Genomic DNA, 15,926 nt, shown 5'->3' with positions numbered 1-15,926 from the left:
TTGGTCAACATACATTACTCTTCATATCTTGGGAGCCATCTCCCAGCGAAAGGATATCAATACAAAAATCCACCACCACCTCCATAGTCTTTTTAACAACCTGAGAAAAAGAGCATTTTAAACCAAGAGCCCAACCTCATGCCAAGCTCAGTCCGCAGAGTAGCACTGATTGCTACTCTCCCGTATGTGTCGGTGATGTGGACAACCTAAAAGACACCTCAAAACATCAGTGAAGTACCATCAGCATTTACTCTGAAAATCCTCCAAATCCATCAGCAAGATAAATGAACTGAGATCCAGATCAAAGTCCCCAAGACTCAGATCTATACTGCTAAACCTGTCAAAGCAATTCATCAGATCACCTAAACTACAACATTTTCAGGTCCAATATCATTACCATGGAATCTTAAGAATTTTGAAGGAAGCAAGAGGTTTTGAATGTTGCATGAAGCCTTTTGGGTGTGACTGAAAAAAACATTCTGTTGCAGTTCCTCCCATTGGGAGTTAATCTGTACTTAATTCAAATTTCATGATTAAAAGAAAGTAAAGAACAAAAATCAAATTAATGCAGAAGTAGGATCCAAGTGGTGGGGAAAGGGGGCAATTGTGAGATGAAGTGCAGAAGATTAAAGAGCATGGAATTATCAGACTTCAACGATTGTCCATTACTCCTGTGCAAGAACAGGCATGAAGTGAGTGGGCATGATTTAATTTCATTTCACCTATGCAAAGGGCAATATTGTGCCCATTGGAGAAACTGTGAGCATCTTAGAAAACTCCATGGAAAGGAAAAAGGTTGTCCCTTATTTCACAAGGCATCACTTGCACAATGCAGGTCTAGGAAAGAGACCCTGACGAAGAAGCTACGGTTACGCATCAATAGTAGAATAGACTTGAGAGTATATACCTGGAGCCAATATCACTGATAATTCATTAGGTGCAGGTGAACTATCCATTTTTTTTCCTTATGTATTCATGGTGGCAAGGCTAGCATTTTCCTCTTTGCACCCCCCATCCCCAGAGGGTAATTAAGAATGGCCCACTTGGTAGGTCTAGACTCACAGGCCAGGTAAGGTTAACAGATTTCCTTTCATAAAAATTTGTTTTTCACAACTGTTATTTAGTTTCATGATCACCATTAATAATATTTATTCCATCTATAGCTTCATTATATAATATCTGAACTATTATTCCCCAGCTGCTGAGAAGGGATTCAAGCTTATCTCTGGATCAAAAGTGCAGGTCTGAATACCAGTCCAGTAGTTTAACCACTGTGTTATAGTCTCTTAAGCAGCTCACAATGGTTTATTAAGCAAACACCATCAGATCATTCCTCACAGGCACTTACAATGTACCATCACCATTATTCTGTTTACACATTCTCAGCTCTCCTTTTCTTCAGTCAATATTTTCATTTTCTCCAACTCATCAGATTTTCAATACACATCCTCAAGTTTCATGGCCAACGTGTATAATTCAAGCCACTTCCCCTCATGATTCTTCATTTCATTAACCAGATTCACGTCTTTCACATGCTCATACATTTGCCATATTCGCTAGAGGAGATTGTAAAACTGGTGGAAGGTCCTCAGCCTAGAACATTGTCTGCTTCTCTCTGCACAAATGGTGCCTAACCTACTGAATACTTCCAGCATGTTAAATATTACTTCAGATTTTCAGCATCTACAATATTTTGCTTCTGGATATTTCATTAATTAGTCATTAATGAATATGGGGTTAGGTGTGCTTGAAATATGGAAAGTATTCTCTTCATGAAAACACACAAGAAGAAATCCTTACCCTATTAAATGAGACCAATAATGTATTTTAACATTTATGCCTTTTTTAAATCAAAGAGATTAAAATTGGTCTTAGCTAGTAGTGCAAAATAACCTGACATTAAATTACAAAGCATCCAACTGTTGTCAATAGGAACTGCCTAATTTTTATGAGCTTGTTTCATAGTACAGGTTGACATTTTCTCGATTATCCTGCTGGTCGTCAATGGAGTAACAGCTACATGCCAGAGCTCCTATTTATCTCACCTTTTCAACCCAGTTTGAAACTTTTTCTCTAATTGCAATTTTACTTCACCATGACTACAAGGGCTGCCAAAGGTACTAAAATTACTAAAATTCCTGCATCTCTGAATCTATTTTACAATTGCTTCGAAAACATTTAGATGATTCTTCCAAGAAATTTGAACAATTTCAAAAGCAACTTCAGCAGATTAATTCTAAGTTGGATTCTTTCCAAGAAACTTTACATGATCATGACGAACAAATTAAACAGCATGAAGCATCTCTCTTGGTTCTGGATGAGAAAATTGATGACTTGGAAAAGCTTCGTGAAAAACAATCTAAAGCTAATGGAAAGCTAAAACAGAAGATTATTGACTTAGAAAACAAGACCAGGCGGAACAACATCAGAATCCTCAGACTTAGAGAGCTTGTCGAAGGCAATCAACCTACTGAATTCTTTGCAAAGCTTCTGGTTGAATTGTTTCCTTCTATTCTAAAAGCTGCATCTAAGACTGACAGAGCACATAGTCACCGATGAACAAATTTCTTACGGAAGGCAAATCCAGATCAGTCATTATCTCACTGCATGACTTTCAAATTAAAGACCTTTTGATTTGTGAATCTCGCCGAAGAGGAATGATTAATTACCAAGATTACAAGATTAGAATCGTTGAAGATTTCTCACCTGAAGTTATGAATGAATGTGTGAAATTTAAAAAGGTCATGTCGGAGCTTTTTAACCAAGGTTATAGCTTTCGCTTCGCTACCCTGCAAAGCTAAGAATCATTCTGAAAAATGGCTCGTATAAATGGTTTATTTCTCCTGGAGATGCTCAGGCTTTTCTGGAATCTGAGGATTGAAATACTTAGTAATTTTCTTTATTTACATCTACTTTTTTTTAAAAAAATTTTTGGTAACTCTTTAGTAATACTCTGAATGTTTTATGTACTTTGATTTTTGATCTTTTTTTGACATATTATTTTTTTTTGAGGTCTTTTACTAATAAACTAACCAAGATACTTGTTATTTCATGATTTTGAAACCGTGGTGTTTCTTTTCGAGTTACTGTTGCGACTGGGTTGAATTTTACCAACCTTGAGAAATGGGCAACAGGTTTATTTGGGTTAAACTGTCTTTAGGTAGAGATGCTGGCTTTCTTGTGGTCGGCTACTTTCTCTCTGAGGGTGGGGGGAGGGGGATTGGGTTCTTTCTTTGGAAGCTGTTTTGGGCTTTTAGCCAAGTCTGTTGCATAGCTACCTTATTAAAAGGTTCAGTGTCTTATTTGAATATACATCTTAATATGACTTGTATATTACTTTGTTTATTATTCACAGTTAAACAATATTAAAATGAATCCAGTGATTAATTTAATGAGTTTTAATGTTAAAGGACTAAACCATCCTGTAAAGCGAAACAAGATTTTTGCTTATATTAAAAAGCTCAAAGCCTCAATTATTTTGTTACAAGAAACTCACACACGCAATTGTGATACTTTACGTTTTTTCAGCCAATGGAGAGGGTTACAATACCATTCTTCTTTTCGGGCTAAATCCAGAGGACTTTCAATCTTTATAGATAATGCTGTTTCATTTGTTCAACATAAGGTTATAACAGTCACTAACGGTCATTTCGTTATAGTATCAGGGAAGTTAGATAATAGACTACTGGTATTTGCCAATATTTATGCTCCGAATACGGATAATCCAGGATTTTTTTAACAATTTTTTGCCCTCTTGCCAGATTTGAATCTTTACTCTCTGGTTTTAGGAGGAGATTTTAATTGTTGGTTAGATTCAAGGTTAGATAGGTCATCTATTAAACCAGCAGCTCTTAATAAATCAGCTTTATTTCTTCAATCTTTTTTAATGAAAACTGGTGTTACTGATGTCTGGCGTTTTTTACATCCAGAAGACAGGGAATGTTCATTTTTTTCTCATGTTCATCACACATATTCCAGGATTGATTATTTTTTTATTGATAGTCAATTGATTTCATCAATCCGAGCCTGTGAATATAAAGAGATTGCTCTTTCAGATCATGCTCCTATGTTTTTATCTTTAAACCTCCCCGGACTCCCTCAGGTAAACAGATCCTGGCGTTTTAATCTAACTTTGCTATCTGATAAAGATTTTTTTTTAATTTTTGGAGAAACAAATCACTTTTTTTTAAAGAGAATACACCAGGAGAGACTTCTAGTCTTATTATATGGGATGCTTTTAAAGCCTATATTAGAGGACAAATTATTTCTTACGCGGCAAGCATTAAGAAAAAAGCTAATGCATAGAGGATTGACTTAGCCAATCAATTGAAACTTTTAGACCAAAAATATGCCTTGGATCCAGATCCCACTTTATATAAAAGGCGAGTTGAAATTAAAATCAAATACGATCTCCTTTTAACATATCCAATTGAGAAGCAAACTCTTAAAAGATAAAACTCAATTTTATATCCATGGAGATAAAACTGGTAAATTATTGGCTAATCAATTAAAAACCTTATAACTAGACGGCAAATCAAAGAAGTTTGCAAAGCCAATGGACAAAGGACAACAGATCATTTAGAAATAAATGACACTTTTAAAGAATTCTATTCTCAACTTTATAGTTCTGATTCTCCTAAAGAAGATACTGTAATGAACAACTTTTTCGACCAATTAAATATTCCTACACTCTCTGCTGATAACCGAAAACAATTAGATAAATTTATTACTCATGAGAAAATCGGTGAGGCTATAAGGTCAATGCACTCTGGAAAGACACCGGGCCCTGATGGATTTCCGGGAGAATTCTACAAGGCTTTCTATTCATTGCGTATACCTTATTTCAGTTCTGTTTTTTCGGATTCTTTTAAATTGGGAAGGTTACTACAATCCTTTTATGAAGCTACCATTTCACTTATTCTCAAGAAGACTAAAAACCCAACGGAATGTTCTTCATATAGACCAATTTCTTTACTAAATGCTGATGTTAAAATTTTATCTAAAGTTTTGGCTCATAGATTAGAAAATATTTTACCATTAATTATATCTGATGATCAGGCGGGGTTTATCAAAAATCGTTATTTCCATTTTAATATTCATCATTTATTGAATATTATTTATTCTCCTTCTAACGAAATATCAGAATGTGTGATCCCTCTAGATACTGAGAAGGCCTTTGCCCGGGTCGAATGGAGTTACCTATTTAAAACTTTAGAGAAATTTAATTTTGGGCCCAATTTTATTCAATGGATTAAATTACATTATTTATCTCCTTCTGCCCATGTTCTTACTAATTTTCAACTTTCTGAACCTTTTAAACTAAAACGTGGAACTAGACAGGGATGCCCTTTGAGCCCTTTGCTATTTGACCTAGTCCTAGAACCTTTAGCTATTGCTTTTTGAGAATCTACAGAGATTGCCGGTATCTCTAGGAGAGGTATCATTCATAAAGTTTCGCTCTATGCTGATGATTTACTGCTCTTCATTTCTGATGTTGAGACTTCGTTACCTTCTATGCTTTCTTTACTTTCCCGTTTTAGCCAATTTTCAGGATATAAATTTACACAAGAGTGAACGTTTCCCTTTGGACAATCTGATACCATTCGATATTAATCTTCCTTTTAAAACTGTAAGAAACCATTTCACCTATTTGGGTGTAACTATTACTAAGAATTATAAACATTTATTTAAAGAGAACTTTCTTGCCTTATTGAATTATATGAAAATGATCTTACCAAATTGGTCATCACTGATTGGTCACATTAATTCTATTAAAATGAATATTTTACCTAAATTTATGTATTTATTTCAGGCTTTACCCGTTTTTATTACTAAGTCTTTTTTTGATTCTCTTGACTTAATCATCTCTTCTTACATATGGAAAATAAACATCCTAGGTTAAATAAAGTTCATTTTCAGAAAGCTAAAAATAATGGAGGGTTTGCTTTATCTAACTTTAGGTTATATTACTGGGCAGTCAATATACGAAATCTTACTTTTTGGTTACATTATATTAATCATGAAGCTTGTCCAGTATGGGTCTCTTTGGAAGTTAATTCTGTTAAAAAAATGTTCTATTATTTCTTTGCTTGGCTCTTCACTTCCTTTATCAATAAATAAATTAACTGATAATTTGGTAGTTAAACATGCTTTGAGGATTTGGTTACAATTTAGAAAATACTATGGTTTATTGAATTTTTCTTTGTCTAGTCCCATTTTTGCTAATTTTTTTCTTTAAACCTTCTATAACTGATATAGTTTTTAAAGAATGGGATAGATTGGGTATTACTCGTTTTCAGGATCTGTTTGTTGGAGGAAATTTCTTAACATTTGAACAATTGGCAACTAAATATAATTTGCCAAAAACTCACCTTTTTTGATATTTGCAAATTAGAGATTTTTTCTGATCTCAAGAACATACCTTCCCTATAAGTCCTGATAAGAACTTATTAGATGTAATTTTTAATTTGAAGCCTTTCTATGATGCTTCAATATCTAAGATTTATGGTAGATTATCAGGAATGAATAAGGTTCCTTTAAACAAAATTAAAAACGCTTGGGAACGTGATCTGCAGATTTCAATTTCTGAGGAAACTTGGAATCAAATTTTTAAACTGGTTAATACTTCATCATTATGTGCACGTCACTCCCACCTTCAATTTAAAGTGGTCCATAGAGTCCACCTGTCCAAAGACAAGTTATCGCGTTTCTATTCAGATATATCTCCTTATTGTGACAAATGCAATAATGGAGAGGCTTCCTTAATCCATATGGTTTGGTCATGTCAGAGTTTGGAAAAATTCTGGATAGAGGTATTTCAAACTTTTTCCGTACTTTTTAAAATAAATTTTAAGCCAAATCCTTTAACTGCATTATTCAGGATTGTTGGAGAAAAAGATATAATTCTGGAGACTTCTGACTTACACATATTGACCTTCATTTTTCTTATAGCCAGGAGGGCTGTATTGCTTAAATGGAAGGATACTATTCCCCCTACTCATGCTCAATGGTTATGGGATGTTATGTCATATCTAAATTTAGAGAAGATCCGTTGCTCTATTTCTGGATCTATTCTGAACTTTCAAATATCATGGGACCTTTTTTGAACTACTTTCAAATCCACTGATTTGGTGCTAAATGTACAGATATTGGCCAATACTACTATGTCTTTAGGATGTTACTAAACAGCTTTGGTTTTGGTAGTAGGGTTATATTTTTTTTATATAATAAAATTATTCCAACTTATCAATATCAATTGTTTTTTTTAATCAATATGAAGCATTGTGATTTCTTGTGAGACTCAATATAATCTATTTTGTAACATTTTCTTTTTTCCTTTGTTTCATGCATTTTGTACTTCTTATTTGAAATTAATAAAAATATTGACAAAAAAAGACATTCCCTCATCCGGCACCCTTGGGAACTGACTGGTTCTAGACTACAGAAAATCTGGACCACAGAAATTGCCCCAAATCATCTTCCTCTGAGCAGGGGAACCACTCTTTTTCAGTATAAACACTCCTCAAGTTGCATAAGCATTCATAGAACTGTCTGGAACCCAAAGTTTTGATCAGTCGAAAACACTGTCGATAGATCATTGTTGGTTGAGATCGCAAAAGTTACACTGGCAGGTTAATTAGTTAAAGATTGGTACAGACCTTAGTTCATTTTAGATCTTAGTTAGAATTAGTTAATTAGTACAGATCTGTACTACAGATTCAAAACATGCTGTACTACAGGAGTTGCCAGACTAGAGAGGTTCAATCTGTACTAGCAAAGACCCATATCAGCCCCATTGTCTTTAAAATGACACTATAATACATCCAAAGGTTTAATGCTGTTTTATAAAATCCCTCTGTTCTGATGATGTCAAAAACTATTTAAATGGGGAACTCATGAATGTAATAAGTATAGCATGTTATCATTTCACAGTACAATTCTATGGCCATCAGTTTAACATACAGATAAATGAATTTTTCAACAAAATTGCTGAGGTTAATTTTAAAATTGTTATTCATACTTCTTGTCTGGAATAGGAAAACCAATTTTATTGTTTGTGATAGTAACTTCAGATACCACGGATCCATTCCTATAAGGTAAGGGAACATACCACGCCACTCCACAAATTTCCTCCAAACACTCAGTATCTGCAACAGAAAACAGAAGAGGTCCCAGAACCACATGAATGAAATTACCTAATCAAATTAATTCCTTTATAAAATTAAGGAATGAAAATTTATTACCATTACTCTTGCAAAAATAAAAGCCATTTTACTGGTTATAATTAGTAAATTACACTATACTGACATTAAAAAAATCTTCAGGAGGTAGCTCAGTTGGGAACCTTGGTCGGCATGGACCAGTTGGGCCAAAGGGCCTGGTTCCGTGCTGTATGACTCTATGTCTACGGTGATCATCCCTTGTTACTTTCAAATCATTCCAAAGCACCTATCCAAGTCCATCATGATCTCCCTTAAAACGTTGCAAGTAAATGGTGCTGAAATCCAGCATAACAAGTTTTTGCCTATTTTTATATTTCTCTTTACTTCATTAATTAGAATTCAGAAATTCTAAATCATGCAAAAATTAATTCCAAAATCTCTGGAATCAAGTTCTAAGAATTCCCAAACTACAGTTTCGGAATGAGTGGACTAATCCAACGAGCATGTGCAATTTGTGCCATCTTTTGAGTGAAATATTAAACCAAATCCCTATTCTCAACCAGCATCACTAAAACAGATAATCTGGTTATTATCATATTGTTGCTTGACAGTTCCTCCTGTGTGCCAATTGGCTGCTCTTTTTCCTGCATTACAACAATGATGACACCTCAAAAAACTGGAAAGACTGAGAGCTGTGAAAGACAGTAAATATTTTTTTATTCTTAATGTATTCACCTACAGAGTCCAGTAGCATGTAAAACCTATGTTCAAAAAATGATAAAGAGATAAACCAGGTAACAACATAGTTGGTATAATGTTTCTTTGTGGGCAATGCCAGCTCTTGATTTCACTCAGGGAGAATAATGTATGAGGTTGATTAAGTTTAGGCCAAGCTGACATAAATTTGAACTCGCTCCACTCCATCTTTGCCAAGTTTGAAGTTGACTGCACCTCCCATTGTTGGATTGTTTGACCAATATTAGAGTTTAAAATAATAGCCTAATGACTTCATCAGTGCCCCAATTTTACCTTTTGAGTACGGGGAAGCAGCACTGACAGTCAAACCACACAAGAGGCCTATCTACTTCCTACAAGCCAACTATTGCCCACTGCTGATTAGGCTTACTGTTCTCTCCCATGTTGTATTTTTAAACAGAAGAAAAAACATCAGCAATTATGCAGTCCCCTGGTGTAATCTTAAATCCAAATATGTGTGAAAAATTGTGCTTAGATCCTCTGATATTTTCTCTCTTCTTTCACTCGGTATTCCAATTGTTTAAGTTTTGTTGCACTTCCTTCATCTACACTTGCACGTGGTATTTATATAGCATACTCACCATCATCAGCTATTGGTACTGCCATTATGTCAATCCCCAACAATTCTGGCAGATTGTAAACTGAATTCACTGGTGGTTGAAATTTTACCTCCACAATGGGACGCATTCCCTGAAGGAATGCAGATCGAGCAGCTATTTCATTTTCTTCCTAAGTAAAAAGGAAAATTGTTCCAAAACAGGGAGTTACAGTTTATGAATGAGTAGGATTGAAATTATATACAATCTTTTTAAAAATAATATGTGAAAACAGATAGAAATATATCAGAATGGAAATACTGGCAGATCTGCCAAATATTGGTAGAGTTAGTCTGAAAATTAAGTATAGGTTTTCATATAATCACACACAATTGTATAGTATAATGACGAATACCATCAAATGATAGACAAAAGTTTTAAAATTGATCATTTTGCGAGCAAAAGAGGAAGAATTCAAATATTTTGGCTATTAGTTTGCAAAACTTGTTGATACTTAACTACTAGCTCACCTCTCCATATTTCCATGCAACAAAGTCAGCCATTTCAGCTCATCAAGTCCACACCAGCTCACAGAGCCATCACATTTCTCCCATTAATTTTCTCAGGAAACTATTTTCCCCACATTCCATCAACTCCCACCCAGTATGATCATTCATCTATATATTGGGCCAATTTACAATGGCCAATTAATCCACCAACCCACACATTGTTGGGACCTCTGGAAGGCCATTGCAAGCACAAAGAGGCAATTTCGGACCAAACTGGAATCACAGATGGCCACTCAACAGCTGTGGCAGAGCTTGCACAATATTTCTTCCTACAAGGTGAGATCAGCTGGCATATGTGGCAATGACCCATCACTCCCAGATGAGCTCAATGTCTTTCATGCGCACTTTGATAGGGAGAACAATGACAGACCCACATCTCCAGATGACCCTGTAATCTCAGTCTCTGAGGCCGACATCTGGGCATCCTTCAAGAGGGTGAATCCCCGAAAGACGTCTGGTCCAGACGGTGTACGTAGCTGAGTACTAAAGATCTGTGCGCACCAACTGGCTGGAGTACTTATGGACATACTCAGCCTCTCGCTTCTGTGGTCTGAGGTTCCCATCTACTTCAAAAAGGCATCTATTGTACTAGTGTCCAAGAAGAGCGTAGTGACCTGCTTCAATGACTACTATCCAGTAGCGCTTACATCAACCGTAATCAAGTGCTTCAAGAGTTTCGTTATGGCGCAAATCAACTCCTGCCTCAGAGATGATCAGGATCCACTCCAGTTTGCCTACCGCCACAACAGGTCAACAGCAGATGTGATTTCTCTGGCTCTTCACTCTGCTCTGGCCAACTGGACAACAGGAACTCGTACATCAGGCTGCTGTACATCAACTGCAACTCTGTGTTCAACACAAACGTCCCATCCAAACTCATCATCAAGCTTCAAGACCTGGGCCTCCCTACCTCCCTCTGAAACTGGATACTTGACTTCCTCATCGGCAGATCTCAATCAGTGAGGATTGGTAACAACATCTTCTCCTCACTGACCAACAACACAGGTGCATCTCAAGGCTGAGTGCATAGCCCCCTGCTCTACACTCTACACACATGACTGTGTGGCTAAGCACAGCTCCAATGCCATATACAAATTCGTCGATGACACCACTGTTGTAGGACGAATCTCAGGTGGTGATGAGTCAGCGTATCGGCGTGAGATAGAACACCTGGTTCAGTGGTGCTGCAACAACAACCTCTCATTCAATATCAGTAAAAATAAAGAGCTGATTGTTGACTTCAGAAAGGGAAAGGAGGGTGAACATGTGCCAGTCTACTTTGGGGGATCAGCAGTGGAAAAAGTTAGCAGCGGAAGAAGTCAGCAGCTTTAAATTCCTGGGTGTTATCATATCAGATGACCTGTCCTGGGCCCAGCACATAGATGCAATCACAAGGAAGGCGCGCCAGCATCTTTACTTTCTTAGGTAGTTAAGGAGTTCGGTTTGTCACTGAACACTCTAACAAACTTTTATAGACGTAATGTTGAAAGTATCTTGATTGGTTGTATCATGATCTGGTATGGCAATTCGAATGCACAGGAATACAAGAAGCTGCAGAGATAGTGGACTCAGTCCAATACATCATAGGCACATGCCTCCCCACCATCAGCAGTATTTACAGGAGGTGCTGCCTCAAGAAGGCAACATCCATCATCAAAGATCTCCATGATCCAGACCATGCCATCTTCTCGCAGCTACCATCGGGCAGGAGGTACAGAAGCCTGAAGTCCCACACCACCAGGTTCAAGAACAGCTCCTTCTCTTCAACCATTCAGTTCTTGAGCCAGCCAGCACAACCCTATTCACTACAGTTTAGCAACACTATGACTGCTTTGATCACTTTGTACTAAAATGGACTTTGTTTTTGTTCTAATTGTGTTCTCGTAATTGCATTCTTTCTTTTAAAAATGGTGTATAATTTATGTTTACGTTACATTTTTCTTGTGAATGTTGCTTATATGATGCTATGTGCCTGATATGCTGCTGTAGGTTTTTCATTGTATCTGTCCATACAAGTCTTTGTGCATATGATAATAAACTTGATCTTGATGTGGGAGGAAAATTGGAAAACCTGGGGGAAACCCAGCAGTCACAGGGACAATATGCAAACTCCACATAGACAGTACTGGAGGTTCGGATTGAACCTAGTTTTATTGTTGAGAAGAAGCAACACTGCTAACTGCACCATTGTACTTCCCCAAAACTTACTCCAAAAATCATCAGGAATTTTGTTGTAACTACCTCAAAAGAACACCTGTACTTAAATAAGTACTTGTAAGCACTTAATTTGTTTCTCCTCATTGTTTTACCACCAAAACTTTTCCAGTGTTGCTTATTTTTTCATGTAATTAAAACATTTTTCCTTTCTTCCCAGGATAATTCTCACTGAAGCTAACTAATTCAGCAGTGAGAGATGTCAAACATCAGGAGCTCATCATTGTTTGCTTTATGTGTAACTAGAGATCTCTTCATCCAAAAATACATAGGTAGCAAGTGGAAGCTCCTGTCCAGAAAGATAAGCAAAAAAAAATCTCATCTACGTGTTGTTACACCAAAAAGAATGGCTGCCCCTGCTGTATAAACCACGATCATAATCATTTTGTTTTTAAATCTCAGGTAGAAAATATGGTAAGAAAGCACTTAGCAGGAAAATGAATTTTGCTATCTGCATCAGTCTTGGCTTTATCTAGCACTCTACCAGTCAGAAGTTTTGTAGGCATTTGAGCAAAAAAATCAGAGTTAACACTGCATTGGAAATTGGATGACAGTGTCATATTTTTGTGTGCTATATGATTCAATTTCAATGAAATATAAACATTTTTGAATATTGGACTTCTGTCTGCAAATCTTGTTCTGGGTTCTCCATGCAATGCATGCCTGCCTCCAGTTCTGTATTTCTCAAATGCGTTTGAGAAATACAGAACTTGAAGCCAGGCATGCATTGCATGGACTTGTAAAACATCTTCAGCAGTATTTATTAGGAACCTGGCTGAGAACGACCCAGGCCAGAGCTGAAAAAATGATTCAAATACTTCATCTTTAATGCAAGTGTTCATTGTGTTTTCCTACGGCCTCCCAAAACCCTTCTCCCAGTGGCCATGGTCCTGATTTCCAATCCCAGCCCCAGACGTCTAAAAACCATTGCATTTCTCTTTGTACGTGGGTTCGCTATCCTCACCTGTGCCTCATTCACCAGCATTTCAAGGCCTCTCTCAGAGAACCTTGATGCTTTCTCCATGGTCTCTCCAGCTGCTCTCTCTAAGGCAATCATAATGCCTGGTTTCCATGAAGAGTACCTTTAAGGCTGACACCCTTGTCTGATTGTTGTGCAGTAAAGTTGCATTGGTTGTGATAAATTGCAACTGGAACACTGTAGGTCATGATTCAACACACTTTTTTGGGTGGAATCCACACTAATGCTGCTGCACATTTGTTTTCAGCATTTTCACAATCTTCTTTGGAAGGACCCAGTTTTGAGTTGGTGCTACAGGCAACAATGTTGTAATGCACCAAAAATAATATAATTCAATATCTAGGCACAGCTCACCCAAAACAATGATATCTATTTATAACCTGCACCAATTTCATACCACTGTCGAATACTAACTGATCTACACAGGCTCCCATTCCAGCAACAACCCAATTCTCATCCTTGATCTCAGTCTCTCCTTGGCTTCGCCCTTCCCTATTTCTGTAAACTTCTTCAACTCTAGCACTTTAGTTGCAGATTTCAAGCCACCAGCACCACTAACTAACTGCTTTTAGTCCCTGCCCCTCTTCAAAGCCTACTTCAAAAGTCTTAATATCCCTATTATTATTACCATGTTAAAGTTGCAATATAAATGCACATTGTAGCTGTTTGACTTTAATAAATGGCACAGTACCTGATTTTTACAGGATAATTCTATCTTCATGAAATACGGGAAAGCAAAGTAGTGCTGAAAGTAAAAAAAAATGGTTTGGTTAAATTGTGCAAGTTAATTCACACTAAAAATTGATCTTGTAATCAATGAAATAATTTAAGTCACAAGTACATATCAATATATACTTTCAAATCCCAAAACAAGTCAATAGCATTTTCCTAATAAGCCATTTTTATTTGAGAACTTTGCATGAATTAAAAGATGCATAATTAAGTTCTGGTCACAAGATAAAATATCAAATTACTAGAAAGAGAATGTACATTGTTACAAAAGTCTTATATTCTTTGTATATGGTGGCACAAAGTAAACAGCACCAAATATTCTCACATCTACAATATTCAGTGAGAAATAAAAAAAGTAAAATCAATAAGATTGTATATTGGAACAATTTTACCAAAGTCAAAGCTTGTGAAAGCATAAATGCTTTCATCTGGTTATTTTTTTCAGGCAGAGTCAAACTAGGCTTTGTTATTCACCGAGAGGTCATTGGATTTCTGTTCATCTTAGTCCACTTAATTTTTCAGCACTGATGAATTAGCTACATTTCTCCTAAGCTTCATGATGTGGAATTGTGGTTTGCACCCTAAGTATGATTTTGTACTTTCTGCATTAGTCAGTAAATCCAACTAAATAAAAGGCAGATCTTACACATGCAAATTGCAATCTTACAGGTTTGCATTCCTCAATTTCTTATGGCATTTACATTGCTTAATATGCAAACTTCCCTAATTTCAATGTTGTGGTTCAGGAATATTGACAAATTTTACTTTAAATTGACCTGCAAAGAGTTACTTTTAAATCTTAAGATTTTCTAGATTTATAAAAACAGGGGTTTAAAATGCAAATAAACATTAGAGCTGTCTTGCTATTGAAAGAAACAAATTGGACAAACCTTCCACCGCCCTGAGTTCTCCAGAGCTTGTGCCCTGGACCATGTTGAAAAGGACATAAGAAACAGAAGCAGGAGCAGGACATTCACTCCCTTGTGCCTGCTCGACCTTTCAATAAGATCATGGCTGATCTTTTAGCTCTATGCCACTTCCCTGCACCAACACCCATATCCCTTAATACCTAAAAATCTATCCATCTCCTTTGTGAATATACTCAGCAGCCCCCTTGAGTGGTGAAATCCTTCTGAAACATAGCACAGCTGTACAGAACAGGACCTTTGGCCCACCCACCATGTCTGCACCAGCCATGATGCCAAATTAAACTAATCCAACTTGCCTGTACATGCTCTGTATCCCTCTATTCCCTGATTGTGCATGTGTCTGTCTAAATGCCTCTTAAATGTTGTTATTGAATCTGCTTATATACCCCACCCCCCGACAGCACCTACTACTCTCCGCAAAAAATCTGCCTTGCAAATCTCCTTTAAACTTTCACCCTCAAACCTTATATCTCTGCTCTCTAGTATTTGACATTTCCACCCTGGGAAAATGACTCTGACTATCTATACCTCTCATAATTTTATATAATCCTATCATGTCGCCCCTCAGCCTCCAATGCTCCAGTGAAAACAAACCAAGTTTGTCCAACCTCTCCTTATAGTTAATAGACTCCAATCAAAGCAAAATCCTGGTGAACCTCTTCAGTACTCTCGACAAAGCCTCCACATCCTTTCTATAGTGTCATGACCAGAACTGAACACAATACTCCAAATGTCGCCTAACGAAAGTTTCATACAGATACAACATGATTTTTCAACTTCTATACTCAATGCCCAGTTCAATGAAAGCAAGCATACCTTACATGTACTTTACCACCTAACCACTTGTTGCCACTTTCAGGGAGCTATGGACTTCCACCCCAAGAATACTCCCAAGGGTCTTGCCATTTACTATATACTATCCTCTTGCATTTAACCTCCCAAAATGCAGCAACTCACACTTATTTGAATTAAACTCCATCAGCCATTTCACCACCTAAATTTCCAGCTAATGTATATTCTGTTTTATCCTTTGACAACCTTCCTGGCTA

General features: G+C 36.7%; 1 protein-coding gene across 1 annotated transcript in view; it reads right to left on the bottom strand.

Annotated features, from left to right (window-relative positions):
* LOC127586265 (cation channel sperm-associated auxiliary subunit gamma-like) overlaps nucleotides 1-13,261 on the bottom strand; it is a 134,957-nt gene extending 121,696 nt beyond the window's left edge. Inside the window, exons 1-2 of the mRNA XM_052044071.1 lie at nucleotides 13,202-13,261; nucleotides 9,588-9,647 (exon numbers count right to left, since the gene is read on the bottom strand). Of these exons, the coding sequence (XP_051900031.1) occupies nucleotides 9,588-9,647; nucleotides 13,202-13,261 (120 nt within the window). The remainder of the gene's footprint in view (nucleotides 1-9,587; nucleotides 9,648-13,201) is intronic.
* Nucleotides 13,262-15,926: the final 2,665 nt, after the last annotated feature.

This window comes from Pristis pectinata, chromosome 35, assembly GCF_009764475.1.
Source record: "Pristis pectinata isolate sPriPec2 chromosome 35, sPriPec2.1.pri, whole genome shotgun sequence".
NCBI classification, from domain to species: domain Eukaryota; kingdom Metazoa; phylum Chordata; class Chondrichthyes; order Rhinopristiformes; family Pristidae; genus Pristis; species Pristis pectinata.
The sequence above is the reverse complement of the archived record's forward strand: the minus strand, read 5'-3'. Positions and strand labels throughout refer to the sequence as shown.